The sequence below is a fragment of the Corvus kubaryi genome, unplaced genomic scaffold (genome assembly GCF_017639235.1).
Source record: "Corvus kubaryi isolate FWS band 111438036 unplaced genomic scaffold, C.kubaryi_AGA036_p1.0 37384, whole genome shotgun sequence".
Classification (NCBI taxonomy): domain Eukaryota; kingdom Metazoa; phylum Chordata; class Aves; order Passeriformes; family Corvidae; genus Corvus; species Corvus kubaryi.
This window is the reverse complement of record NW_024581126.1, coordinates 1,553,257-1,580,779: the sequence shown is the minus strand read 5'-3', so window position 1 is coordinate 1,580,779 and position 27,523 is coordinate 1,553,257. Positions and strand designations below refer to the sequence as shown.

At 41.9% G+C, this 27,523-nt stretch overlaps 1 protein-coding gene across 6 annotated transcripts; it reads left to right on the top strand.

Moving 5' to 3' along the window:
• BTBD10 (BTB domain containing 10) lies at window positions 1-27,523 on the top strand. 6 transcript variants are annotated; one of them, XM_042035689.1, is made up of 9 exons: window positions 5-67; window positions 7,184-7,342; window positions 19,668-19,861; window positions 20,522-20,807; window positions 22,430-22,532; window positions 23,253-23,373; window positions 24,362-24,559; window positions 25,186-25,296; window positions 26,436-27,523. In XM_042035689.1, the coding sequence occupies exons 2-9, from the start codon at window positions 7,242-7,244 to the stop codon at window positions 26,744-26,746; spliced, it is 1,425 nt and encodes a 474-aa protein (XP_041891623.1). In that variant the 5' UTR covers window positions 5-67; window positions 7,184-7,241; the 3' UTR covers window positions 26,747-27,523. The 6 variants fall into 6 exon arrangements, with proteins under 6 accessions (XP_041891625.1, XP_041891623.1, XP_041891626.1 ...); XM_042035688.1 differs by lacking the exon at window positions 5-67 and adding an exon at window positions 6,415-6,516; XM_042035691.1 differs by lacking the exon at window positions 7,184-7,342 and having other exon boundaries at window positions 1-67.

Here is a 27,523-nt window from a genome sequence, read left to right as displayed (position 1 = left end):
TCGCGAGAGGTGGCGGCGGGTGCCGGGCCTGGCGGAGCGGCGGCGGGAGGCGGCGGCGGCTGAGCCGGTGAGTGAGGGCGGCCGGGGGCGGCCGCGGCGGCTTGCGGCCTTTGGCACCCTTCAGCCCGGGGTCTCGGGGCTTCGGCCGGCCGGGCCGGGGCTGGTTCCCCTGCTGCAGAGCCTTTAGGATCGGAAGGGATCTCCGGAGATCCCCCAGTCCGACCCCCTCGCGGCGGCGGGGTCACGCGGAGCAGGTGGCACCGGAGCGCGTCCAGGTGGGTTGGGAATGTCTCCTGGGGGGGAGGCTCCGGGAGCTCCCCGTCTGCTGCCGGCGGCCCCGTGCTGCAGCTTTTCTCGCCCCCAAAGCCCCGCAGACAGATTTACCTGCGCCTGCCGCCCTGCCCCGACAGCTCTGGGACGGGAGGTGTCACGAGCAGGCTGGGCACGACTTAAATTCCTGGTTTTCATCGTGTATTGTTTATTGGTAGCACCAGCAGTCGCTGTGAGGCCTGTACAGAGACAGTGGTGTTGCTCAGGTCTGCTTGACAGCCGTCGTGTAATTCCTGAGCAGTCGCTTACGCACTCAAACGATTTCATAATGAGTTCAGTATCTTTATAATTTGTTTCTATGTAACCGTATTTTATTTGCAGAAAATATCAGCTGTTTGTATGATAGCTCTGTCGCAGTACAATTACGTGTTGCGGTTGCTTGTCATTAGTTTTTTTCTTTAAGTTCACTTTTGTCTGTAGCTATTGTGTGTGCATTTTTTTCCTCTTTATCTCTGGTCCCGTCCAGTGTGTCACTGTAGAACCCTTTTCTTTCAGAATTTGGATGCAGCTCCATCCTAGACCTCTTCCAGGTTTGTTCCTGTCACTTGTCTGGCTTCTTTGTCCAAAGGAGTGGTTGAGCCTTTTATCTTTTTGGTCTTTATTGTTGGCTGCCTCTTACAAATTCGAATACATGCTTAAAATCTGACTTCTCAGTAGCCTTTTGACTGTTGACACTGTTCTCCTTACTTTTGTTTGTCTATATTCTTCATGAATCACCTTCAATGATTCATTTAAAGAGTACTTAGCTCTGTTGTTGCTTCAGCTTTGTTGATCCTTCCCCTGAAAGATGCTCTCTTTCCCTCCTAGGTTTGCTATTGAATTAGGTGTCCCAGAGAAACAATTCCAGTTACCAACCTCACACTGTTCAGAGTTCATAACCTGATGGTTCACACTTGTTATCTTTTTTCTGAGCTACAAAATGTGTCTCTGCATCATCTGGTGTCGGTTACCTGGAATTCCTATAGCTTGAACACAAGTACAGTCAAAAGGAACTGGCTGATTTTTTTTCCCCCCTTTTTTTTATCCATTGCCCTGTAGCTAAGGAAGACTGTTCCACCATGTTTGGCAAGTCTGTCAATGTGTCTTCGACTGAGTGTCTTGCAAAACATGACAGAGATTTTCTTTTCCTATTAAGATGCAGATTGCCAAAAGCCTTTGAGTATGACCCCTCGATTTGTACCGTTCCTGTCTCCAAAACTCATCATGCATCCTGCCTGTGCTCATCGTTGCCCTCTGTGGAGATGGTGCTGTTTGAGGCTGCTCTTGGAAGTGTTTTCAGCACGTTTGTGTGTTAATGCCAGGGAACCCGGGGGTTAAGAAAGGCAACAAGCTAAAGCAGCTTTCATATCCCACATGAAATTCCTTCCTGAAGCCCACTTTTTCTTCTAGGCACAATTGCGTTTGAAAATGGTGAACAGCTGATGTGTGGATGACATTGTGTGTTAAATTAGTAACAGATGTCATCACTGTTGGGTTTTCTGTCACTTTGTTATAAACTGTGTGTTTTTGCAGCTTGTGTGCTTCAGGCTGGGGCTGCTTTGTCCTGTATTCATACACAAAAATCAGAACCTCATTGCGTGCCAGTTCCTTTCAGCACAGCTTTCCTTCAGCAACGTTGCTTAAATCTTGGCCTGGTGCTGTTGCTTATCAATGAAAGTATGTATCTCTTAAAATATGTATTAAAGCAGAAGCTAATTTAGAATTCATTTCAGGTGTGAAAATCTGTGTGTGAATTTTCTTGCTCGCTGAGATGTGTTGTCACTGCTGGGTAGAGCCATGGGTACAGGCCTTGCTTGTTACTTCGAGAAATGTGGTTGCTGCTCTGGTGCCCTTCATCTCATCCCTGGTGCCAAGTGTGATGAAGCTCTGTGTCCATCTGCTCTCTGTGTGTTGGAGGCCTCAAGGGATGGGGCCAGTAGTAGTGGCAAGGAGTTCGGTTCTGCTCCTTTTTCCTGCACTGCTAGCCACGATTCTGCTTTTGGGGGGAGAAATTGCTCCCATTCACTGAGCTTTTTACAGGTAGAGCCAGGCAGGTTTCACACCATGAGCCCTAATGCAGAGGGGGAGCTGGGAGTCATCTGCCTCTTGCTTTTTAGGCTTCCAATGTCAGACAGCTGTTTTATCATCGTGTTCCCTTTAGGAATTACAAAGTTAAAGCTCGCAGGATAGTTCCTGGGTATCTGTTGTTTATGCTGCTATAGATAGGAATATCAGCAGCTTCCTGTGACTGCTCAGGGGTTTTTTTCATTCTTTCTTTTTCCCACTTGCTCATTTAGAGAAGCTTCAGTCCTGACCTGCTATGTTAATGTTGAGCCTGTATTGCAAAGGATGTCTCTTAGCTGTGCTTTAATCAGCGTCAGTTTGATAACATTTCAGTGATGATAATTTATAAAGCTATTTTATGTGGCTGAATTGTGACTGATGTCTGCACTAGTTTGCAAGGAACTCACTTGACAGGTATGGATTTCCATGGTATGTGGTGTTTCCATTATGAGCATGTGTCCTTTGAACTGTATTTCTTAATTAGGATGTAATGTCACCGTGCTTGCATTCCCAGTAAATCTGACTTGGAAGTTCCTTTTTGTTGTTGCTGCTTTTGTGCTTTGATGACTAGAGGCAGTGAACAGCAGACTGTCACCCCTTACGGAAAGTCTAAATATTTAATCTGAGTCTTGGAGTTTTTGTCACAACTGATGCCAAGTTTTGCCCTTGCTGGCGACTTGTCTGTTGGAGCTTCCTGATTATCCTGGTTCACCTTTCCTGTGCACTTTGCTGAGGGAGCAGGTTAGAGCAGAGGAACTTCTGAAACCTGTCCTACTTTTGGAAATGCTTCTGACCAAAGCTCAGAGCTGAGGAGATGCCTGAAGTATTACGTGTTAGTTATTTGATTGTTGTCCTCAGTACTGACAGCCATCAGATCTTTGTTCTACCTGATGAGCTGGTGGCCAGAAGACATCTTGGCCCTCTGCCTCAGAATTTCAGGGTGTTGTAATCATCTTTTTTAGTAAGACTCCAGAGTTTTGCAGCTTACAGGTATTCTCAGCAATTACAGTGTGACTGGCTGGCTGGAAACACGTTGATGTTGGTTTTGATTAGCTTTACTTCTTTCCTGAAAGATTTCCAGAGAGCATTCTCCACCCCCTGCTAGCCTGCAGTACCTTGAAAAATGCAAGTCCTGCATCTCACAAAAGTGCATGTCCACTCCTGTCCAGCACCTGATGTTGTCTAACTCTTGTTTGATCTGCTGTGCAACCTTTGTGCATTCTATTTTGTCATGGCACAGAACTGAATGTGCTTTAAGTATTATTTAAAATGATCTGTTCAACATCACAAGTTGATGTATGGTACATCCTTTCATGAGCTCTTCAAGTAGTGCTGTAAACACATTAATTACTGCATTTTGCAATGTTTGGGGTGGCTCTACCACATTGACTTTTAGCTTCTCAAACCCACTGGGTCTTTACAATTCCCTTGTATTTCAGTAGCCTACAACATTCATAAATTAGTAATGATTCTGGCTTCAAGTTGATGTTAGCAAATCTTAAGTGTTCTAGCTGTCTGTGCTGAAAGCTTTGAAATTAAAGTCAGCTTCCTGATTTCCTATTATTCCCTGTGATGATTCTCTGGAGTATTTGCTTTCTGCAGAAGGGTATGAAATCATTCTTTACACCTGGAGAATTGTAATTAGCTAATTAGAATGTCAACCACTTTGGCCAATACACCAGTGTTGTGTGATCTGCTGAGGGCATTTGGATTTGATTCTTTATTTCATGTGATCCCAGTGCCTTTTTGCCTTCACAGACATTTCAGATGTGGTTCCTTGTTTTCGTGGAAGGCATTGAATAATATTTGGGGCCAGGTGCTCTTGCAGGGCTTTTTTGGTTGGTTTTTTTTTGGTTTTTTTTTTCTTGTACACAAGGTCAGAATGTTCCTCAAGGCATGCTTTGTTTATTGCCTGCAGTGTGAATCCATGCAAAAAAAACCCCCGAAAAACAAACCACGGCTAAAACATTCTTTTCTACCGCAGGAAAAAATGGGTTTGCAGAAGTGTTTAAAAATTAATCAGGATGACTGGTTAGTTACTCCACAGAATTTATACAGCATTTTCTAATTGCAAAAAGAAATTATTTTCAACAGAGAAAAACCAAAGAGTTCCTTATTTATAATCTTAAAGGTTTGTTAAAACTCAAAATAAAGTTAACAAATACATTTGTTTATAATCTGCACAAAAGCACTATCAGCAGTGGTCAAGGAGAAAAAATTGGCTGCATTACAGCAAATTGTTTTTTAGAGAAGTGTTAATTGTTGAGATCCTGTGGGGTGGAGGATGGAGGGAAGACTGTTCATAGTGTGGCATGTTTGGAACTAAATAAGAAGTTTCACAAGATGTAGCTTTGGACACTTGGGATTGTTTCCCTTCTTTTCATAGCTGTACTCTGGTTCTGAGTTGGGTGCCAGCCTGGCACTTCATCAGTGACACTGCTGGGGTTCCTCGTGTGCTGTAAGCTGGGAAAAGGGAATGCTGTTGTTCATGGGAAGCAGTTCCATTTGTTTCTGTCCTTCTGTGTCACCTGTTGTTTGTAATGGCTTAAGCGAGGAGCAGCATAGCAAAGCACACTGAGGAGCTGATCCTACTTTGAACAGGCTTTTTCTTTGGAGTGTGTGTGGACCTGCACTCTCCTGTTGAATGTTCATTATAAGAAAGATGGGGAGAAGGCAGAGAGTGTGAGACAATTTAAGGAAGTGGCTTTAAATTGGCCTTTCAGCAGCAGTTCTCATAAAAACAGCTGCTTTTGAGCATCTTTTGAATACAAAAGCTAAATTCAAATATTGGTCTCTATGCAAAGACTCAGAACTGGGTGGTGGGTGCCTGTTTCTCCTGTTTCTCCTGAGGCACCTGCTTTGGTGTGTACCTGAGAGGGTGAGGTGTCTATAAAGCACTTAGACGGTTTTAAAGGGAAGATAGAAACAAAAGCTTGTGAAGAAACGTGTGGTGCTCCATGAGCCCTGAGTTGCTGTGGTGCTTTGGCAAAGCCTGGCATGGAAGCAGGGCCCAGCAGAGGTTGGAGCTGGGTGTGATGGCACAGTGGGAGCTGTGGTGTCCCTGGGACATCGCTGCTCCTGGCTCTCTTTTCCACACGGTCTTGTTGCCATCAGTAGCAAGGCTCTCTGTGTACTCTGCTGAACACACTCAATCTAATGAACATAATTTGTTTCAACTCAAGATACAAAGTGTCTTTATTCTTGTTTGTGTAGATGGTATTGCACCTCAGTTGGGAACGACTGCTCCTGAAGTAACTCCTGACTGGATTTATAAACCAGCCTTCCTTCCCCTTGTCTCCTTAATAATACTTCTTCTGTTCTGACATAGGCTGTAGGTTTCTCCTTGTTTCTCCTGATAAATGTGTGTAGATCCTATAACCTTCTCTGTGTAATACCCTCATATACTGACTGTGCTTTGCTAACCTGAATTTCCAGGTAATACACAATGAAATGCTTATTGGGGCTTTTTTCTTTTTTCTTTTTTTTTTCCTTGCATGAGAAAGTCGAGTATTTCCTGTAATTTTAAATAAAATGCTTTTTCCTTTCCTGACTCTATATGGACACCTGACCATAGGAGTCTTCCAATCAAAGTGCATTTAATTTTAGAAAATGTAACAGTAAAAAGACCCAACCCTGTGGTGGAGACTGTATACTTTGTATTAAACTTGTTTTCTTGGGTAGAACTGAACATGAAGGCAAAACTCCGATGCAACCAACATTTTTAGGAAGCTTGTTCTTTTCTTCCCCTGTAATAAAAACATTGGGGTCTAAATTTAGCTAGGAGAATCTAAATTTGCCAGGAGAGCTATTCCATTCTCCATGTTTATTTAAGAAATAACTTTGTTTTAAAGAGGTCTCAATTGCTTTGGGACTCACTTCCACATAGGATAAATTTCATTGAATAAAATGCAAGTATATTAAGGATGGGGTGAGGTAAAGATACAATATTTCTACAATGTGTAGCTTAAAATTTTAAAGAAACATAATAGACTTCCCATTACTTGGAAGGTTTATCTATCTGTAATTCAATTTTTTTTCCAGATGCTGTGCAATCATCAGCTGCTCACTTGTGGCTACTTTATCGTTTTTGTAACCAGGCTGTTCTGAATTATCCAACTCTATTGCCACAAGTGTCACTTAGAGGTATGATTGAACACCAGTCTGTTGAGATTGGCTGTCTTTGCTGACAGTCACAGGGTGGTTTCATCTATGAGAGAATTTTAAAGGGAGTTGGACATAATATCAGACCCCACTTAAGCAAGGGTAGTTATCATATCTATTTTTATTAAGTTTTGGTGACTTTTCTGCAAAAGTCAGTGAAACTGGACCACATTGAGTGTTTCTAAGGATTGCTGTTGATTCTGTTTTGGAGTGAGGATGCAGACATAACTGTTAATTCTGTTTTCCTCTTGGTCAGCCATTCAAATTGTAAAACTGTTGGTCTCTGTTCTACACTTGGGATCTTCCTTTGAATTAACTTTATACATTTGAAAGAAAATCATGATGTGTTTGTCTTGTGTTTTGTAACCAGTGACTTTTCTGTTTGGACACAGTGAATTTAATTGTTGCAAAGTTGAAGTTGCCTGCCAGCATTTATAGAACCATATTTCTTATAACAAAATACTCTTTCTAGTGCAGGTATCAGCAAAATGTATAAAATATTATTGTCATGCAATTTCTGCTTCAGTGTATCCTATTTTTCTGTAATCTGCATTTAAAAAATCAAAACCTAACAACACTAAATTCTGCATGTCTGACTTTTTTTCCTGTGTGGCATTACTTAAAGGTAAACACTGCTCTCTTAATGTAGGTTGTGAGTGCTGCATGTGTGCTTTTCAGAGCAGTAGTGTGAGGAAGCTGGCAGTGGAATGGCAGGACGGCCTCATCCTTATGACAGTAACTCCAGTGATCCAGAGAATTGGGATCGGAAATTGCATAATAGACCTCGTAAACTTTGTAAACACTCAAGGTAGGTGCTGTGTCCCATCTATTGCATCTCAAAAACTACACTGAAAATCCATCCTAAAGGCTACTGTATCTGGTTGTGGCAAGTCCTGTCATAAACGTTTTAATTCTTCTTACAAGGAATTCTTAATTATTTTAAAAGGTGTTTTCTGACGTGATTTGTCAGCTTCCCTAATCTGTGGTTAGATTTGTTTTGCCATGGGTTGCATTTTAGTCCTTTTTTTAAAAAAATGAACCTGAATGCCTTGTGTGCATATCAAGACACTAGTTGAGTGACTAAATACATGAATTTTTTGGGGGTGCTTGCTAGGAGTTACATCCTTAAAATATGTGCAGCTTGTCCATGGTGAGAGCTAATAGTTGCTTGCTGCAAGTATCACACTCTGCAGTACTTTTTGTAAAGCTGTGTGTCATATCTTGCTTTTGCCCGCATCCCTCACAGTAAGAATGTTTTTTTAAATGCTTTTTGATTTGACAAAGTGATGAAATTAATTAGTGTTTTTCCAGCATACAGTGTTCAAAAATGAGCTAAGTAAAGCAGTTAGTCACCTTGCAAATGTATGTGAAGAAGCATATTGCTGGAAAGATATTTAAGCATCCAAATAAGTGTGTATCTTTCAAGTACTTTGCCCTTTGAGAAGTGCTAAATATAACTGAAACATCTCTGTTAACAAGCTAAAATTGTTAGTTATTCAAGCTTTCCTACTGGCAAGATGATAGGAAAAAAGCTAAGGAGTATATTCAATACCAGCAACCTGTTTCACTTTTTAATTGTATTGATGCAGATAAACTGGACTCAAGTGTTGTCCAAAGTATTCTGTAGGTAATTAATATTGTGGGTTATTTTCCACCATTAATTCTTGAATAACTGTGAGAAATCCAAGAGGGCAGGGAGGAAGAATGCACCAATAATTAAGAGGTTCTCGAGGAGACCCACGTAATTAGAGGCCTGTGCTGTGAATAATGGAGTGGTTAACACAGACCCGAAGAGGGTAGCTGGTGCTACTGGTCAGGGTAGGTTTGTGGGGTGTAGCTTTGTACAGCTGATGTTTTTATTAAGGTGGCGGTGTCTGGGGGGCGGCTGGTCCTGCTCCGTTTTTAGGATCCCAGTGTGGCACAGCCTTGGCAGTGACCAGTGTTGGTAGGAGAGGGCATTGTGTGGGAGTGAGGGCTGGGCAGTGCCCCCGGACGATTCCCTGCTGAGCCCAGTCCAGGTGGTTCATTTCTGATCCCGTGCTGCCTCCCATGATGGGGGATCTGGAATAAAACCCCAAACTGATACTGGAACAGACGACCCATGATGGGGCTGCTAGGACCTGAAAAGGGCTCGTTAACAGCTTCGATCTGAGTGGTCTGACACGTGCAAATACCGGGTGCTCTCCGTGTGACAGAGTACAGTGTTTAACAGCAGCGAGCCAAGGACACCGTGTTTGTCACCTGTCAAGGACATTGCACCAAAAGGGGCACTGACACAGCGGGGAGAGCAGGGAACGCAAGTCTCCAGCAACATCATGTGGTCAAAAGGGCTCTTGGGTGGGTGGTGGAGTTGCTGGAAGTCTGGTGTCAGCAGTTCAGAATTGCCTCTAATCAACATCTTCCCTGAAGATACAAAAGTTATTAAATATCTTCTGAGACAGGGAAAACCCAAAGGTTGAACAATGACTTATTGATCAGTCACAAAAATTATGGTGATGAGCTGTAGTCAGCAGGCTAGTTTGTAATAAAGTGTGGTAGCTGGAAGCTGCAGCTGGGTAAATCCGGCCCAGAGGAACAGGACACCTCTGACCATGTGTGATCTGGGGTGGATTATGTGGAAATGTTTCAATAAAAAGCTGTGCTGCTTTCTGCAAAGATTATTCGATGCAGATAGGAGTTAACTCAAGGACATCCATGGCCTGTGCCTTTCAGAAAAGCTGCTGTTGATCATTTCATGCAACCTGAATTCAAGGGTCACTCACCAAAAGGTAGGAAATCTATGCCTCAAAGATAATTGCAGCTGTTGGATTTGTTTCCAATGCTGAACAGCATTTTTATGGAAACTTAATGTGTATGCTAGGGATATAGTACTCAAGCTAACATCTGATCATTTAAACTTTTTTTTTCCCCCAAATAAAGTGATTTTGGAAATCTTTGAGAATGAGAACCTAAATAATAGTCTGATGTTGTAATAGAATAAGGGATAAATTAAGGATAAATATTTTGTTACCTTAATCCTTTGAGATACTTGATTACTTCAGAGAATCTAATTATTGGAAAATGGTGTGCTTTATTCAAAAGCATGAACAAAAGAATGGATTTTGTGTGTCTGAATGTAGACATATTACTATAGTTTCTGACTTAATTGACACTTTTTCCTCCAGACAAGTGAAAGTCTATGTGAAAAATACAGTGTGAGGGGAAAAATGCATTTGGAAGCGTAAGTTGTTATAATATAACTAGGACTGTTAGGTTAAAAGGTTTGAGTGCTCCAGTCTTGTTTGTCTTACTCAAAATACACCTTGTTATCATAAAGAAGAAAATGCTTCTGGTTTGGAAAACGTAATGGTGAAATAAGAGCTTTGTAATAAATAATCTCATCAAGGGAGTAATACAGGAGATAGATGCTTAGCTTGTCACTTCTTGGTGCTTTGAAGTGTTTAATCCTCCAGCCTTAACATTCTTAAAATAGCTTAGATAATTTTCTTGACTCATAGAAAACATAATCTAGGGCTGTGAGCAGCCCTGTGTGTAGGGCTTGTGTGGCAGCAAGGAAAGCCACGGGTCTGTTTGGGGCCAAGGACATGAGGCAGAACACCAAAGGGGAATGTATTGAATCCTTACAGAGGTCAGCATTAAATCCTGTTCTGTCTAGTTTGGTGAGAGTCCAGGTTTTGAAACCTTCCAAGCTGTACTGTTGTTTTCTCTCCTCCTGTTTCTTACTTGTTCTGAGATGGGCGATGGAATGGAAAACTCAGAAGGGAGAGATGCAGAAAATAAGGACTAAAAATATAATGCATATGATCCCTGGTATAAATCTGCAGAGCCTGTCAGGATGGGTTTGTATGGTTTAAAAGATGACTAAGTAATCATACAAACAGTCTTGTTTGTCTAAGCTATTACAGAAAATTTTTGAAGATGCTTTTTATTTAAGTACCTGAATAAGATGGAAGAAAGTGTTCAGGAACCATATATTGACTTAACAGTGGTGAAGGTTCAAGTAAATGGTCTCTGAATTCGTATTTTCATTATTAGGTCTTGCTGTTCTGTACTTTTTATTCAATTTTTCATCACTTATTAGCTTCCCACATGTAATTTCTCTGTAGTGTTGGAGTTTTTGTTGTTGTAGGACTTCAATACTAATTCTCTTGCACTGAGTGCTTTTACTGGAGTTGTGCTGAAAAACCTTTGGCTTAAATTTGCCTCTTCCTTAAGATTTGTCCTGGAGTTAATTTTTTAAGTCCGCTTCTGTTTTAGTCCCTTTTGACAGTTTCTTATTTGTTCATTCTGTTTAGATATTATTAGATCCAAAATCTTGCCTGCATTACTGCATTTATGAACAAAATGTGACTCTGCTTTGACTCTGTTGCCATGACTCTTGAATCTTTGAAAACCTTCAATTGCTTTTTAAATCTTGTCCATAAATGAGAAGTTATTGTGCAGATGCTAAATGCTGGGATTTTTCCCCCCAATATTATTCTTGCATGCTGGGAGGATGCATTCATGGGTTCTGAATGGAAGTGCCACTTCTCTCAGCATTTTGTAAAGTGCATGAAGCATCCCCAGAAGAGTCCCTTTCTCATCTGTGGAATGATATCAGAATGTATAATCTGTTTTCCACTGTGGGACAGGTTTTATTTTTCTTCCTATAAATTGGATTTCTGCAATTGAACATTCTGCAGCATGGGACAGGCCTACACAAGGTATGGCATGAAAATAATGAGGCCTGCTTTTGCCATGGGCTCGGGTTATACTGTGCATCACCTGCTTTAAGCTCACTGCTAACATGCCTGCTCTTAATGGCAGCCTGGGACTGGCAGATCAAAATCTCCTCATCCAGGCTTTGTGGGCACCAGGATGGAAAGCCATCAGGAGAAACTGAGATGGGCTGGGAAGAGCTGTTCTTGGAATCTAGAATAATGGGCTGCACTTGGTGATAACTTTCAAAACCACCAGTCTGTTAATCTTTTGTAGGGTACCCAAGGTATAGTGAGTGATCTTAGAGTTGTGGGGAGTGGGGGTTTTATTTCCTTTTTGACATCCTTCATCCTGAAACGACAGCTTATTGACACTGCTGAGAAGGGAAACATAGCAACTTCCAGAGCAAAAGCACACACTAAATCCTCCTGAACTTCTTCAGCACCCAGATTGCCTTTCCCAAGTATTATCAGATATTATTTGTGGTAGACTTTGGCACATGTAATTAGAACACAGCACTTTAGGGGTGATTATGCTCAGAACCAGAATTTTTTATGGACAGCTCTTCATTTTTTGTACCTTTAATCTCTGAGAATAGAAACTGTAATGGCTACATACTGTTTCAGTGTTTGGACCCAGTTCTTTCGAATTTGAACTTCTGAAGCTGATTTTTAATAAATGGAGGCACTTTCTAGTTCCAAGGAGGATAATATGCTTCTGAGTTTCTTGAAGTTTGGTTTTTACTTAACATCCATGTTGAAAATGGAGCAGAAATTGGTATATAAATAAGGGCAACCAGCCTTCTTTTATGAAGGTCTTGTGTTTGGGTAGCTTGGCAGAAGTCATAAAGTGTGAATGTGTTCCCTCCTAAAGGTTAAGTCCTTGCTGCTTTAAGTAATCCCTTTGGCAACTGAACACTCCACTCGTGAGATCTTTTCCTGAAATGGAACTGAATTACTAAGAAGTACATTACTCATGGTTGAGAGAACCCACTGGAGACCAGAATTATGTGAATATTAAAGAATTTGGAGGGTGGAAAGTGTTGACAGAGTTTCTGCTTCAAGCTGAAGGAAGATCCTGTAGCAGTCCCCAAATTAAGCAGTGAGAATTCTTTCTGAGGGCTTCCTTAAGTGGAGCTCCAAGTTAAGCGTGGCTTCTGGACTCTCTGTAGGATTTTGATGGGTGCGTGTCCTGTCCTGAGGGGTGGTTTTGTGGGAGTTGGGAGATAACCTATCCATGGCACGTTCTTTCTATCTGACATAGGAGTAAAGAAGAAAACACATCCTAATTCTGCTGTGGAGGAGACCCCACATAGGGAACCAGTGCACTGTTCCTTGCTGCTGGGGGTCTGTTCTATTAGAGGCAAAAAATGCCTGAGAGAGGTTTTTCCAGCATGCTTTTCATGCAGCTTATTATAGCCATGTCTTCCTTGGCTTATTTTGAAGGGAAGAAAAGGCTTACAAGGCTGATGGTTATTCTTCCCCTGGGGCATGGGGAGGGTGCTTGTGTGAACCATCACAAGACCCTAAAACCAGGAGAAGATTCACTGGTTTGGGTAATTGAAATTGTATGAGCAGAAATCTTCCTTCCATGTGTAAAGAGCTGACTCTTCAGCCCGGAATGCCGATGTTCTCCTGCCTTTCTGATCACAAGTCTCTTGTTTTTCCTCTTGACTTCCCTCTTTATTACAGCAGTCATTTGCTGAACAATCCTCCTCATTTCTTCAGCTTGCATCATGTTTTAATTTCTACCCTACGATATCTTGATTGTTATTTATTGTAGGACTTTTTTTTTAAACTATTCCTCCAGTGTATTGTGACTCCTTAAAACAGCCCGCAGACATTCTAAAAAGAATCATTTAAATAAAGCTGTCTCATAGTGCCTGGTTATCCTCCTGCCAAAAAATCTTTGGAAAATTTTACCGATTTGTGTATTAATTTGCTTTGTTGATTTTTGTGCTTGGTGGGTTCGACTTATCAAGCATTTGATGACCTATTGCTGTGCAAATGCACAGTGATTTGTGATCGGTAAATGTACTGATTAATGTAATTAAATACTAATGATGCTTAAGTTGTCACAAAGAATAGTACATTTTTCCTAGCTTAGACTTGCTGGAAAAGGGATGCTTGTAGATTAAAAAATGGAGGTTGTGCTGTCTCGTTCTCAAAAGGCTCTTGCTGTACCTGCTTATGAAGTCAGTGAAAGGTGAATTTATTTGAAATATTAATCCAGGCAGACTTTACAGGAACAAATGCACCGTCCCCTGAAACTCTCGTGGCTTTGCCTGTCTGGGCTGATCATTGCACACGCGAGAGCTGTGCCAGGGCAAGTTGCGGTAACCTTTTCCCGGCGGTGCGCGTGTGCCGGAGCCCGGCAGCGGCGGGACCGAAATAGCTCCGCAGCCGGCCCGCGGCGCGGCTCCGCCGCCCGGCCCTGCCTTCCCTGCCCGTCAGCCGCGGGGCCCAATGGCTGCGGCCGGCGGGGCCGGCCCGCGGAGCTGCGGGGTCACACGTCAGCGGTGCACCACGCATGGCTGAGTCAGGCACGGCGAGAAACCGAATCCAATTCATATCCAGAGGGGCTCGCCGCTCTCAGCGCTTAATGGACTGGAGAGCTACACTCGCTTGTCCTGGAGGGGAAGATGATGGAGGAAAAAGTAAGGCTCGCTGATGGTGCAGTGAAGTACTGAAGAAATGATGGAAATATCTAATATGCTGAACTTAACAAGTAATGCCAAAGGATGCTGATCTGGCTTTCAAAGCTGCCTTATTGGAAGGAACAGAACTCCTTTGTGCTCTGATTCCGAAATTGTTCCCATGCTTCTGTGTTTCCTCCCTGATAGACACAAGAGGAAGGTGCGTATTTGGTAACAGGAATAATGTGTGGGCAGTATTCAGGAGAAGGATGAGGGAAAGGAAAAGTACTGTCCTTTGTGTGCACAGGTCAATTGAAATGTCTGCTGACAAAGAACAAGCTTGAGGGGGAGGAAGAGGGGCATAGGCGCTGTCGTTGTGTAAGTCCTGGCAGGATGAGCAGAAGGGATTTTTTCTAAAGCCTCAGAGCAAGGCAGCTGTAACTTAGTGTGTAGATAAAGCTCTATAGCCTGATTCTACAAGTGTTGATTATGGCAATCATCCTAGCACAGGATGGATCTAAGTTTGTATTTTAAGGAGAGTTAATATAAGTTTTAGAACATAGGGGAAAAAAGGGGTAAAAATCGTGGTTAATATTCCACTGCTATGTCCTTTTTATTTATTTAAGGTCTCAGGCTGGGTTTGAGAGTAATAAGCATATTGGTTAAGCACCATAATTCTGTGTAGACAAGAGCTGGTTTTATGAAACAAGTATGTTTATTGGCAGTATTCAGTAGGATGCACATGGAGTTTTTATGTTGGAATACATGCTAATTGTTTTGGCAGTAGAATTAATTCGGTCTAATGACTTCTTTTAATAATTAGTAATATATTCAAAGCAATCTGTTGTTATGTATAAAGACAAACTGAAGCTCTCCTTCTACAGATTATTCCAAAGCATCATTAAATTGAAGAGCATTTACATTTTTTAAAAACAGCTCTTCCCTTACTACAAAAATAGGAAGCATTACCAGTATGACAAGTTGCCATTTTGATGGTACTTCTTTTTTCCTCCTTCACATATATTAAATAGATTTGCTTAAATAAAACCTTGAGCTTATTTGGTTTTCTTCATGAGGCAGCTGCTTTTATAGAAAATGCCTTATTCCCTTACAAAGGCAGAGCTTCCTTGATCCCTGTCTGAGGGGGAACATAATTTCTGTCATTGACTTAAAGTTCTTGAATGGGTGTAGTGCACATGTTCCAGTGTTCCTTTGGAGCCAGGGAAAAATGTGTATTGAATTTGTGAATATTGCCAAAACACATGAATATTCATGAAGTTGTTTGGTTGTTTTAGTTTGGGTTTGTTTATTTGGGTTTTTTTTGTTTGTTTCTTTTTTTTCCCTGTAGGAAAATATTTGATAAAGCAAGATTTTCTTCCCTTTTATAAACTTTTGGGTACTGGGTGTTCTCACATATGTGGGGCTTTTTCCAGCTTTAGTGAGTGAAGGAATGAGGGTTTAAAATGGTGTTTTCTTTGTTCTTTCCTTTCTTATGCTTTTAAATGAAAGGCAAGGTGTCACTAGGCATGCAGGAGAAAATTCTGCTTATGGGTTGGTGCTGTGCATTATGGCTTTCACAGCCCAGAGCGCAGCTGGTGGTCATCAGCTGGGGAATCAGTTGAAAGCTGACCTTGCAAACACTTCTTTTCAGGGTGAGATGGTCCTTGTAGCTTCAGATCTCTTTCTTGGAGGCTTGAACTGAGGCTCTGTGCCGGCTCCAGTGGGTGCTGTGGGCTGAGATTACAGGTGAATGCAGTGTGGCAACCATGGCTTCCTGGCACTTGGAACTCTCAGCATCTCACTGCTGTTGAGAAGTCCTGGTGGTGTCTGGTCTGCGCGGTGCTTCTGTGGACCAGAAGAGTTCCTGTTTGCCTGTTCTTCAAATGGGGCAGCTCTGCCTTGGTCAGTCCCATGTCCACTGGTGTAGATTGGTAGGAAGCTACAACAACACAGCTGTGGAACTCCCCAGTGAATGTCAATTTGTCTTGCCTTCATTGCTGGGGCCAGGCTTGTACTGCACTGGTGTGCAGTGAAGGGTTTGTGCATTCCCTGCAGAAGCAACCTCCTGGCCCCACTGGCTTTGTTAGCAGGAGAAAGGGGATGTGACCAACAAATCCTTCTATGAAAGAAATCAAAATTACTTGGTAGTTCTGGTGTCTTCCTTTTTCTTTGAACACTTGCAACTTCTTCTGAAGCCTCTTTACAGGAAAACAGAAGTCACAGGTCTTCTTTCATATGTACTGGCCACAGATGTATCTCCTTTTTCAGAGTAATGGTAGAGAAGCTGAGTGACACAACTTTCCCAGTCAGGTATCACAGGGTAAAGCCAGTGCCTGTCTCTTTTGATGTGCTAAGCTCCGCCTCTATTTTTTCCCTTTGTTCAGATTTAAACTCATATTAGTTTTCTTGTTCATTGCAGAGCTAAGTGGTATTAAGGGGTAGCATTGATCTGAGTGCTCATGCTGTTGAACACATGGAACTTCAAGTTTGTTGGCTATATATCCAACAGATCAAAGAAATATTTTTTGTGAACTGTGACTCAACAGTGATGAGATTTAAGATTGACATTTTAGATGGCTGTTACTAAGATGAATAAAGATTCATGATTCAGCCAAGTGCTTTCTCAAGCCAAACTGCTTGAATTCTCAAAAATTTTGCAATTTTGGCTTGCATCTTGTGGCTAATAGATGATGTGTCAGTCTCACAGTTAGCATTAATCTGTGCATTAAAGGAGGAAAGTACAACATAGAAGCAAGCGAAGGAGTGCTGTGGCCAGCTGCAATTTGAACAGCCCTTTGAAATTATTTACTAATCTGTCTGTTTCAGAACCAGCTGATTTACTATTCAAGAATCATGTCCTCCTCCAGCTGGCAGCCTCTGCCTCTCTGGTGTGGTGTGCTGAGCTGAACTGATGGCCCAGGCTCTGCAGGGATGGCCGTAGCTGGCAGCAGGAGCAGGATAGATAATCCCTGAACACTGCCTCTCCTCTAGGCTTGCTGGCTGCTGGCACCAAAAGCAGAAGTAGCCTCAGTTCCCATTCTGGGAGGTCCAGCCGTGCCTGACATGGTCCTTCCTTTGGGCATGGCTCAGGAGGAAGTGTGGTGCCAGCTGAGTCAGTGTTGCTTCCCGTAGCACCTGTTTTTATCAGCTCCTAGGAAGGGATTATTAACTAGGGCTTGCCCTGCTTCACTGGGAACTCTGAATCACTGCTTGGAGGGTAATGTGGTTTTAGATGGTTTTCTGGATTAAGAATCACGTTTTAATTGCCTTCTCTGTTAAAGGGGAATTCATGTTTGCTCTGCCAAAAAGTGTGATAAGCCTGCATCCCATTACAGTGGCTCAGTTTCATTTTCTAGCATGTTTCCCTTATTTAAAGCAAATAGAGTTCTTTAGTTACTGAGAAACAGTGAGTCATGCATTTTGATACTATAAAATGTGACACCTGCAAAACTCTGTTTTCTCACAGCATGGTTGGAAATGCTATCAGGTCTAGGATCAAAGCTGTGCTTCAACAGAAGCCTGATCACATGAGGCTTTATTGGGATTTGCAGAGATGTTTTGTCACCAGACTGCTATGTAGGTGTACATACACACACCCCGTTTTGTGGCATCCTTGATGATACCATAGCATGCAAATATAAATGCACAGATGAGATACAGAGGTTCTTTTAAAAAAAATTGACCTTTTTTTTGAAGTTTAGCTGTAGTAGCTATGGATATTGTCATGTTTAAACTGGGGTTAGACTTTGGTCTTGAGTTTGAGACTGCAATCCATATTTCTTCCATATTTCTGATAATGTATGGGCATATTTTATATCTATTTAAATGGTTAAATTATGTATGTATATGTCCGTCTCAAAGGAAAGGTGCAAACGTTTTCCTAAATCGTTGATGTTTTTGAAAAGGAGGTTTTCAGATGTCACTCTTGGAAACTTTTGCACATTTCACTTTAAAAATAAAGAATTTACCTTTCTCTAATAGAGAGGTAAAACAAGTAAGGAGACATGTTAACCGTGCTGAAATGTTATAAATATTAATACCTTCAGAATTGCACTGGAAGTCCTCAGGAAATTTCCTTTTAATGGAAGTGCTTGGATCATTATTCTTGGACTGTAAATCTGAGCGTTTTCAACCAGAAGCAAGGCTTGCAGTTCTTTTCCCTTATTCAATAGACCTTTGGCTGACTCCACATCCCAAAGATGCATTTCTTACTGCAGCATATTTTAAGCTTGGCAGGAAACAGGATTGCAGTAGATTCCCTCTGCACCAAACTTGTGCTTTGTCGACAGGAGATCCTGCCCTCATTCGGGCAGGGTGGGGAGAAGCTTGTGTGCCTTAGGGAGAGGTACATTTCTGATTCCTTGCATTGTCCTAAACGCTCATTTATCGCAGCCTTTTTGTTCTCTAAGCTCCTCTTCTTATCAGTCACTGAAACCTGAAACTGCAACATCTCATGCTGATGGAACAGCCTTATTTTTTTGTTGTTGTTACTTCTAAGCAACCTAAAAAGAGGACACTGCTCAATCTGCTTGTCCAGTGAATGCTTTTGTATTTGTTGTGCTTGTCTTAGCTAGGTCATCATTCTTAGCTCTCTGTGTTCTGCTACAGCATTCCTGCAGTCATTATTTCAGGTCTCTTGGTAGGAGTTATGGGATTTGCAGGCTGCAAGCAAGTGGGGCATTGAGGTTCCTCTGGGAAATTCTGACTCTGCTTTCTGTCAGATCTTGTAGCTGTGCAGTTGTGTGTCTGGGTTATCCACTACCTGAGGTTTTGGGAATTTCTTCAGTTAAACCCATAAATAAGGAGTGTTGTCATGCCCACACTTGAAAGTTAAATAGCAAAAGAACTGCTTTAGGAATTCTGGTGGGGTGCAAGGACACAGACATGTTTGTGCTGTCCAGACATAAATTTTTCTCTTTTAAAGAGTATAAATAGAAGATATAAGGATTTTTGGTAAATTCAACAATAGCTGTTGCAAGTTGGTATTTAAATTTTAGATAGTTTCTGAGAGTGGTAGATCTCAAAACTGACTAGTTTTGTTGGTTGGGTTAATAATTTCAAAATGTAATTGATATCTTTAATTGAGTAATGTAACTTAATCACAGTCTGAAACATCTTAAACTATTATATTAAAATTTGCTGGTTTGGAGCAAATATCCTACTTGTTACTGACAGTCTGGTGGGCTGTGGCTTTGATAATATAGTTCATGTTTGCTGCCTGGGTTGTGGTGGTTTATTATTGTTCTTTATGAGAACAAGTGAAAATTTAAAACAGAATGTGCAGAAATAAACTCTTGACTGGTGTGTCTTGATCCCCTAGTTTATGGCTGACTACCTTTGCAAAGGGCAAGTTGCCGGAAAAGTGTGAAGTCAGCCTGTGGTCTGAGAAGGGTTCACCAAAATAGGTTTCATTGGAAAAAAATTATGCCCAACTTCTAATTTCATTGTTTGATTAGAAAATCTAATTTAACAGTAAGAATCAAAATAAAATGCTCATTTGTGTTTGGCTCACCCATTCTGGAAGAGATTTGTGTGAATGCAGGTTCACATGCAGGCTCAGCTGATCAGGTGCTGTCTCTGTAGATCACACAGCAGCAAACAGGTAATTCCTGCTGTCTACTTAATGTTCCAAGTAATTGTTCCTGTTTGTAAAAATAAACATGACTACAACAAAGAAAATGGAGCTGGATAATCCTAATCTTGGAAACATGTCCACAGAGTGTGAATGCCTTGAAAATTTAGATGTGTGATGTCCCTGAGATTTTGAAATGCTGAGCATTTCACTTATTTCTGTTTTCAGCACCTCATCCCGTGTTGCTAAAGGAATAGACTACACCAAAATGAGCCTCCATGGTGCGAGTGGTGGACACGAGAGATCCAGGGACAGGCGCAGATCAAGTGACAGATCTCGTGACTCATCCCATGAAAGAGCAGAATCTCAGCTCACTCCATGCATCAGGAATGTCACTTCGCCAACAAGACAGTATCATTCCGGTGTGTGCAGATCTCTGCCATTTCAGGATTAAAATTCTCTAAACTTTGAGTACTATTTTGTTCAAGGAATACAATAAAAAGTGTTATTTGTTGATGACGCAACATACCATTTCTTACATGTGCCCTGGGCTGGGAATACCCTTCTTTGATAGGCTGTAACTTTTTCTTCAGTCTGCAGTGTGTATTCCTACATGATGCTCTTATTTAGTTCAAAGCACAAGAACAATCTAATTTTGCTAAGATAATGGAGTAAACACTTCCCTTTACTGGGTAGGGTCTAGATATTTGGAAATAGAGGAAAAAGGGATTTTGTGTAAGTGACAAAACATGGTTTATTTCTTTAAGCTATAGCACCAACTGTGATGTAAGAGCTTCTGTATTGTAGAGTTCCTTTTTCAGTACTAGAATAGTAAATTTTCTTTGTAAAGACTTTTGGGGAAGGTGAGGTGGCTTTGATGTCTACGTGACACAAACTTCAGAATCTCATAAATGGGCAGTTATTTTTGAAGGTTTCTTTAACCAGAACAGGTTTAACCAAAATAATTTCTACTGAACTTCTCAAATTGATGTGTTTTGTGCCTGGAAAGACACCAGCTGCATAGGACTCATGTAAATCTCTAATTTCCTGGTTTCTCTCCTTCCGCCTCGTGGCCACTAAAGATCGTGAGAAGGATCACAGTTCATCTCGGCCCAGCAGCCCCCGGCCCCAGAAGACATCCCCAAATGGTTCTGTTGTCAGCATGGGCACCAGCAGCAGGAACAGCAGCCAGTCAAGCTCAGATGGCAGCTGCAAGGCTGGTGGGGAAATGGTGTTTGTGTATGAAAATGGCAAAGAGGGAGCTCGGAATGTCAGAACTTCTGAACGAGTGACGCTCATTGTGGACAACACCAGATTTGTTGTAGATCCTTCCATCTTCACTGCACAACCTAATACAATGTTGGGCAGGTTTGTATCTTTTTTGGTTTTGGTTTTTTTCCTTAGTCCCCAACTGTTACAGAGAGGCATAAATACTTTATAGGTATTTACACTGTTTAAATAGCTGTTGGACTTGTATTGCTGCAGCCGATCTTGCTAGTTTAATATTAACAGTTTGCAAATGTGTTTAAGTAAAAATCACATGCAAGTTCTCCTCTGGTTTTGGCAGGGAGGCCAAGAGATGTCTATTATCTAGAGATGACAGCTAATAAATTAACATTTCATGATGTTCCCATTTCTTTCTGTCTTCCTGGGCATTGCCTCTGTGTTCAGTCTGCCCCATTCTTCCTCTGGTTTTTAAAGCTAGGTGCTTCATAAAACAAAGTGGCATAGTGAGTGTAGACAATCTCTTTCAAAACAGCAAGGAGGAAAACCTTGAAGGAATTTATTTTGCTTAGTGGGCCTACCCTGACAACCTTCAAGCTCAGCCCATTTATCTTCTGAAATGTCAAATAATCAGTGTAACAGAGCCACTCAGCAGAGACACTGAATGCTCAAAATGATCAACACTTGAATGCAAGTCCAAAATACGTGTGTAATGTTTTCTGTAGCAACTATAATGAGCAACGTTTTTGCTTGGTGGGAAAAGATTCAGTACTTGACCTGCTCAAATTCTGGTTGGTTTTGCCGTGTCCAAATGCAGAGGGCACCACTTAAAATCTTGCGTCAGGAAAGAAAAGAAATGAAGGTTTGTCTGTGTCACTTTGGATTTGGCTTTTTCATTCAAATATGGTTGTTTCTCAGCACACAAGGATATAATCATACTTAAAATACACATATATAAATCTCTTTGCCATGGTACAGGTAATAAATATGATTAAACAATTTCTGCTCTGTTTAAGTCACTACAGTGTGGGATAAATAGTACCTTGGATCCCTGTTTTGAGAAAAGTTGGGTGAGTCACAGAGAAGGCAAAAACTGCTTCTCTGTCTAAACTGTCAAAAGAAATAAATGGAAGTAAGAATCAATAGAATTAAATAATTGATTAAAAGTGCTTGTATATTATATGATACATGCACACATGTAAATATCCAGACAGACTGGAAGTGTATCAGCTGAAATAAAGCAATGAAATAGTTTCCTTTTCCATGCCCAGCCTCGGAGTAAGTGGTGCTGCCTAATGCACTGGATTTTTTGTGCGTGTGTGATGCTGAGTTATTCTCCCTTTGGGATGGGTTCAAGGAAGAAGCTTATTTTATCTTCTGCTAATTGAAAAGTAGGTTAATAAGGATACGGAAATACCACTCTAACACGCAGGTTATTTATAAACCCACTTTCCCTCAATGTCAGTCTGCAGGACACTAAGCAGGAACAGCTTGGGAGGTAAAAGTAACTATAGTTAGAATGTATTATTTGCCTTAAGCCTGTATCCTGTTAGACTGCATTTTCCTGAGTATTATTTCTTGTGCTGAAGAGTGGTCAGAAAAGACATGTCAGATTATTAAGTGAAAAGCCTAAACCCAACTGAACAGAAGACACTGCTTTTTCCCTGCAGTTTCTGTACAATTTTTTTGCATTTTATTTTTCTTATTTACAAACAAGAAAACCATAGTAAGGAATTTTAACCCAAATTACTTTGATTCTTGAGCAGGATGTTTGGATCAGGCAGAGAACACAACTTTACTCGTCCCAATGAAAAAGGAGAGTATGAAGTTGCTGAAGGAATTGGTTCCACTGTGTTTCGTGCTATTCTGGTGAGTTTTTAGGGGCAATTAGTATTAGGACAAGCACTATTAAGAAGTAAAACTTCCTGGTTTAAACTAACTTGCATATCTACATTTTGTGGATGGCATAGATACTGCTCTTTTGTTTAGTACAGGGGGGAAAATGCTTGACAGGAACCCCCTTTTCCTAGACATGAGCATGTAACAGTTGGGGAGAGAGAAAGTACACGTGAAGGAAACCAAAGATTACTTCCTGACAGACATTAGTTTACCTTTTCCTATGCATTTAGTTCACCAAATTCAGGTATATTCTGCCCTTCTAGAGCTGAAATTAGGTGACACAGAGTACTGGAAGTTAATTTCCTGCAGCTGACAGAAGTAAAGCAAACTTCAGTCTGAGATGGAAACGGCCCCTTATGTATTTCATATCCACACAAGGAAGTAGAGCTGCTGTACTGCTTTGTCAGTAGACTTGGAATGGGAAGAGCTCAGTGAAGTATAGATAAAAGACAGCAAAATTATCAGTATTAATAGTTGTCACTTAAATAACAGTTTTAACCAGAACTCACTGCTCTGAATGCAGCTCTGAAAACATAAATTTGAGGACAGGAAGATTCAGAAAGTTTAACATTTGTTGCTGTCTTACATTTTGGGGGCTTTCTTTGTGGAGAAGCTATCATAAATAAAATGCTGAAATGTTTCTGTTGGCGAGTGTTGTGCATTGTGTTTTTTCTTGGTGCATTCCTGCAGGATTACTACAAGACTGGGGTGATACGCTGTCCTGATGGGATATCTATTCCTGAATTGAGAGAAGCATGTGACTATCTCTGTATCTCCTTTGAGTATAGTACTATAAAATGCAGAGATCTGAGTAAGTACAGAGTTTATTAAAATAATTTGAATTATACAAATTGATTTAAGTGTGTGTGTTAATTGTAAATCATATCCTTCATAGAGATAAAGATGGCTGGCACTACATGAACGAAATCCATCCCTTTTTGTCTCTCGTGCAATAAAGCCCTAAAACCAATGGATTTATGTTCTTTGAAAAATAATGTCTGATATTTCAGTATCTGATTCTCTGCTGTGGTCACCCTGGGGAATATTTCACTCTATGATTGCATGAGCAGAACAGATACAGTAACATTCAGTGGTACATTTTTTTTCTTGCTTAGGGGGATGAGGCTGTCTCCCTGGTGGAAGTAGCCCAGCTTTGCTGATGGAGTGGGGTGCTCCAGGGTTCCCAGCATGTGCCATTCTCTCCAGCTCCTTCATCCCTGAACACAGCCCAAGTCTTGCCTGTGCCTCTGGTCCCTGTGCTGTCCCCGTGTGTGCAGTGCAGGGGCAACCCATGGCATTCCTGCTGGGAATGCTGTGCAGGACACCTGTGCCTTCCCCAGCAGGGCCACCCACCCTGCCACACGCCCGGAGCTCTCTGTCCTTAGAGGGATTTAGCAGCTCCTGCTTTGAGAGGGCTTTGGTTTTAAGCTACTGCTTATGAAACATGGGCTGTGTGCTCTGCTCTTCCAGCAACTGGCTTAAATAATGCTTCTTTTAGGAAAACCGAGAGCAGTCTTGCACAATTACCAAGTGTTTAGCAGTAGTAAAACATAAAGGGGGTCTCAAAGTCACTCCTCTGTCTGCCCAACACCATGTTAATATCTGCAAGATGGGCCTGTTAGTTTCAGCTTCTGGTAAATATTCAAATAAGGTCTGAACCTACATAAGCTCATAGACTAAGTGTCTTTACACCTGTCTGCAGTAAATACTACAAGATAAACAGATCTTCTGTTTCTTATTGCAGCCTTCATCTCTTTACCAAGCTCTCAAACGTGCCTGTGCTTAAAATTTTCTTCTAGGTGCTCTCATGCATGAACTGTCAAATGATGGTGCTCGCAAGCAATTTGAGTTTTACCTGGAAGAAATGATTCTCCCATTAATGGTAGCCAGTGCCCAAAGTGGGGAGAGGGAGTGCCACATCGTTGTGCTGACAGATGATGATGTTGTTGACTGGGATGAAGAGTATCCCCCACAAATGGGAGAGGAGTATTCACAAAGTAAGTTTATCCTCATTGTTCCCAGCAAGCCACGCCATGGTAGAGGTAGCAGTGAAAGTGCTGATTTAAAGTTGTTGTACAGGAGCACCATTAGTAAAGTCTTTACAATATCCCTGCTGCCTCACATAATAAAAACCTCTTCGTTTGGGTAGTTCTGCTTAATACTTTGTTTCACAGAAGCATATGTTGCTTGTTATGTTCAAATCTAATTAAAAAGAGAAGCTAATTTTTATTATTAAGGTATTGTCAGCTAGTGAGGGGGAAGAAAATACTTCTTCAGAAAGAGCTTGAGGAGCAAAATGGGTAGGAGTCTTGCTTACTGTGGGAGAACAACTAGAAGGTTTTTTTTGGGAAGAAAACAAGTGTTGTTATTTTTGGAGTATTAAAGTTGTGTGTATGATGTGTTTAAGCACCTGTAAATGGACTGTACTTCCCTGCAAGACATGCAACCAACCCATTCCCCAGTGTCTTCAGCTGTTTTCTCAAGTTCTTGAGTCTCCCTCTCTTCTGAAATAGAAATACTGGAGTAAAGCAAAACAGTGGAAAAGATAAACCTTCGTGTTTTAAGGCTAGAAGGTTACTATTTGAATATATGGGGGTTTTTTCTCATTAAAATGTATTTTTAGTTATTTACAGCACGAAGTTGTATAGATTCTTCAAATACATTGAAAATAGAGACGTGGCCAAATCGGTTCTGAAGGAAAGGGGGCTCAAGAAGATCCGCCTGGGCATCGAAGGTGAGGGAAGCATTGCTTGTACTCTTGGGGCTTCAGGGTCTGCTGCACTCCTCTGCTTTATGGTTTTCTCTGTAGCTGGAAAAGAAAGGGGTTGGTGTTGTCTTTCCTACTGAGGCTGGGTGACAGAATGGGCAACAGAGGGGAATGGTACCCAACAAGCAACAGGCTCCAGACAGACTGGTGTCCAAGCTGTGTCTGGCTGCTGGGCTCTGTGCAGACAACTTAGGTGGTTTCTACTGGCTTCATGACTTGCATCTCATACCTGTTGCCCTTTAGTTTCCACACAAAATCTTCTCTGTGCTTTGTTTAAAGTAATATTTCTATAGCTTTGGATGTTGTGTTCTTGGATTGCTGTCCTTTTCAGGGTGTGAAATGAAAAATGTCATGTTAAGTGGCAGACAAACATTTTCTTTCAGGAAATACAAAACTCTCCAGTGGATCAGTGAAGTGCAAAGAAATCCTGATCTGTGAAATAAGCATCTTGTTATCCTCCAGTTAGGAGGCTGGTCTGTAAAATCTCACTGAGTAGTCTGATTTTTATCGTGAATGTAAGAACTGGGTTTCTTTGCACTGCATTTTTCTTCTGATTATATTTTAGAATCCAGCCTTTATAATTAGCAGGATTTCTATCATTCACTTACCAAGTTGTCATAGTTACGTTTGTAATTTGCCAAGAAAAAGCAAATGCTTTTAACTGGTGAGCTCTAAAATAACTAATTTCAGTTGAATAAGGTTGGGAGCCTTTTAGCTAAACAAGAACTGGCCCTGCCTGTAATGCTGGCTTATACTGGATTATTTCTGCTGGCGTTTCTTGGTTTGGGCAAGGAACAACTGTGGCATCAAACTGCAGTGCTGGTGCCCTGTATAATGTGTGAGAAATGGACAGTGTTGTTGGGGCACAGGGAGGAGGTGACTCGAACACAGCATAACCATCTGCACTGGCAGTGCTGCTGGTGCTGGTGCTTCCTGTGTGTCCCAGCAGCGCTGCCGGTGCTGTGCAGTGTCCCGGCAGCGCTGATGGTGCTGTGCCGTGTGTCCTGGCAGCGCTGATGGTGCTGTGCAGTGTCCCGGCAGCGCTGCCGGTGCTGTGCCGTGTGTCCCGGCAGCGCTGATGGTGCTGTGCTCCCTGCCTTTGCCAGGTTACCCCACATACAAGGAGAAGGTGAAGAAGCGGCCGGGTGGGCGGCCGGAGGTGATTTACAACTACGTGCAGAGGCCGTTCATCCGCATGTCGTGGGAGAAGGAGGAAGGGAAGAGCCGGCACGTTGACTTCCAGTGTGTGAAGAGCAAATCCATCACCAACTTGGCGGCGGCAGCAGCAGACATCCCCCAGGACCAGCTGGTGGTGATGCACCCCACGCCGCAGGTGGACGAGCTGGACATCCTGCCCATGCACCCCGCCCCCAGCAACAGCGAGCTGGAGGCCGAGGGCCAGAACCCCCCGCTCTGATCCCGATGCCCCCACCAGCATGCTCCCTACAGTGACTGTACTCAGCTCATACCACACTGCAATGCCAGTTTTCCATTGTGTACCGGTGTTTAGGATGTTGCAGTAGGGCCCTCGGCACGGCCCCAGGGATGCCTGGTTGCTCTGGGAGGAGTACAGATCCAGCACTGGGCTCAGTGACGTACGTGTCTGTGTTTACCAGTAGGTTTGTGACGTTGGTGACTTGTGAGCTGGCCTGGCCCCCCCCTCTGCGGCCCCTGCGTGCCAGGGCGGGCTGGGAACACTGTTGTGACACGGGGTTAGGAAGCAGAGTGGGAATTGATAGTAGCACTTTACAAATGGTTGAGAAATGGAATTTGAAGCCATTTTTTATAAATGTATTGCACAATACTAACAAAGTGCTTCTATCAAAGGTATTAACTGTACATAGTTTTGCTCTGAATAGATTGACCCTTTTAAAGTTATTGTATATGGCTGAGCACAAAACTACTTACTCTTGGGTTTTTGGATTGAGGATGTGATTCAATGACCCATGTAACATCTTGTTCAAGTTCTTTAGTGAATTTTTTCACTTGTTTGCAGCGTGAGCCATGTTCAAAAATTGTGAACAACGGATAGGGGCTTTATCTTAAATTCTGCCTTACCTTAAGCTGTTCACAAATATTTATTTAATACATTTTTCATGTGTGTCATGGAATAGGAAAATGCAAATGGATCATTCTTCATTTATTAATGATTGTAAACAAGTTTTTCATGCAAATAAAGTTTCCATTATTTTAA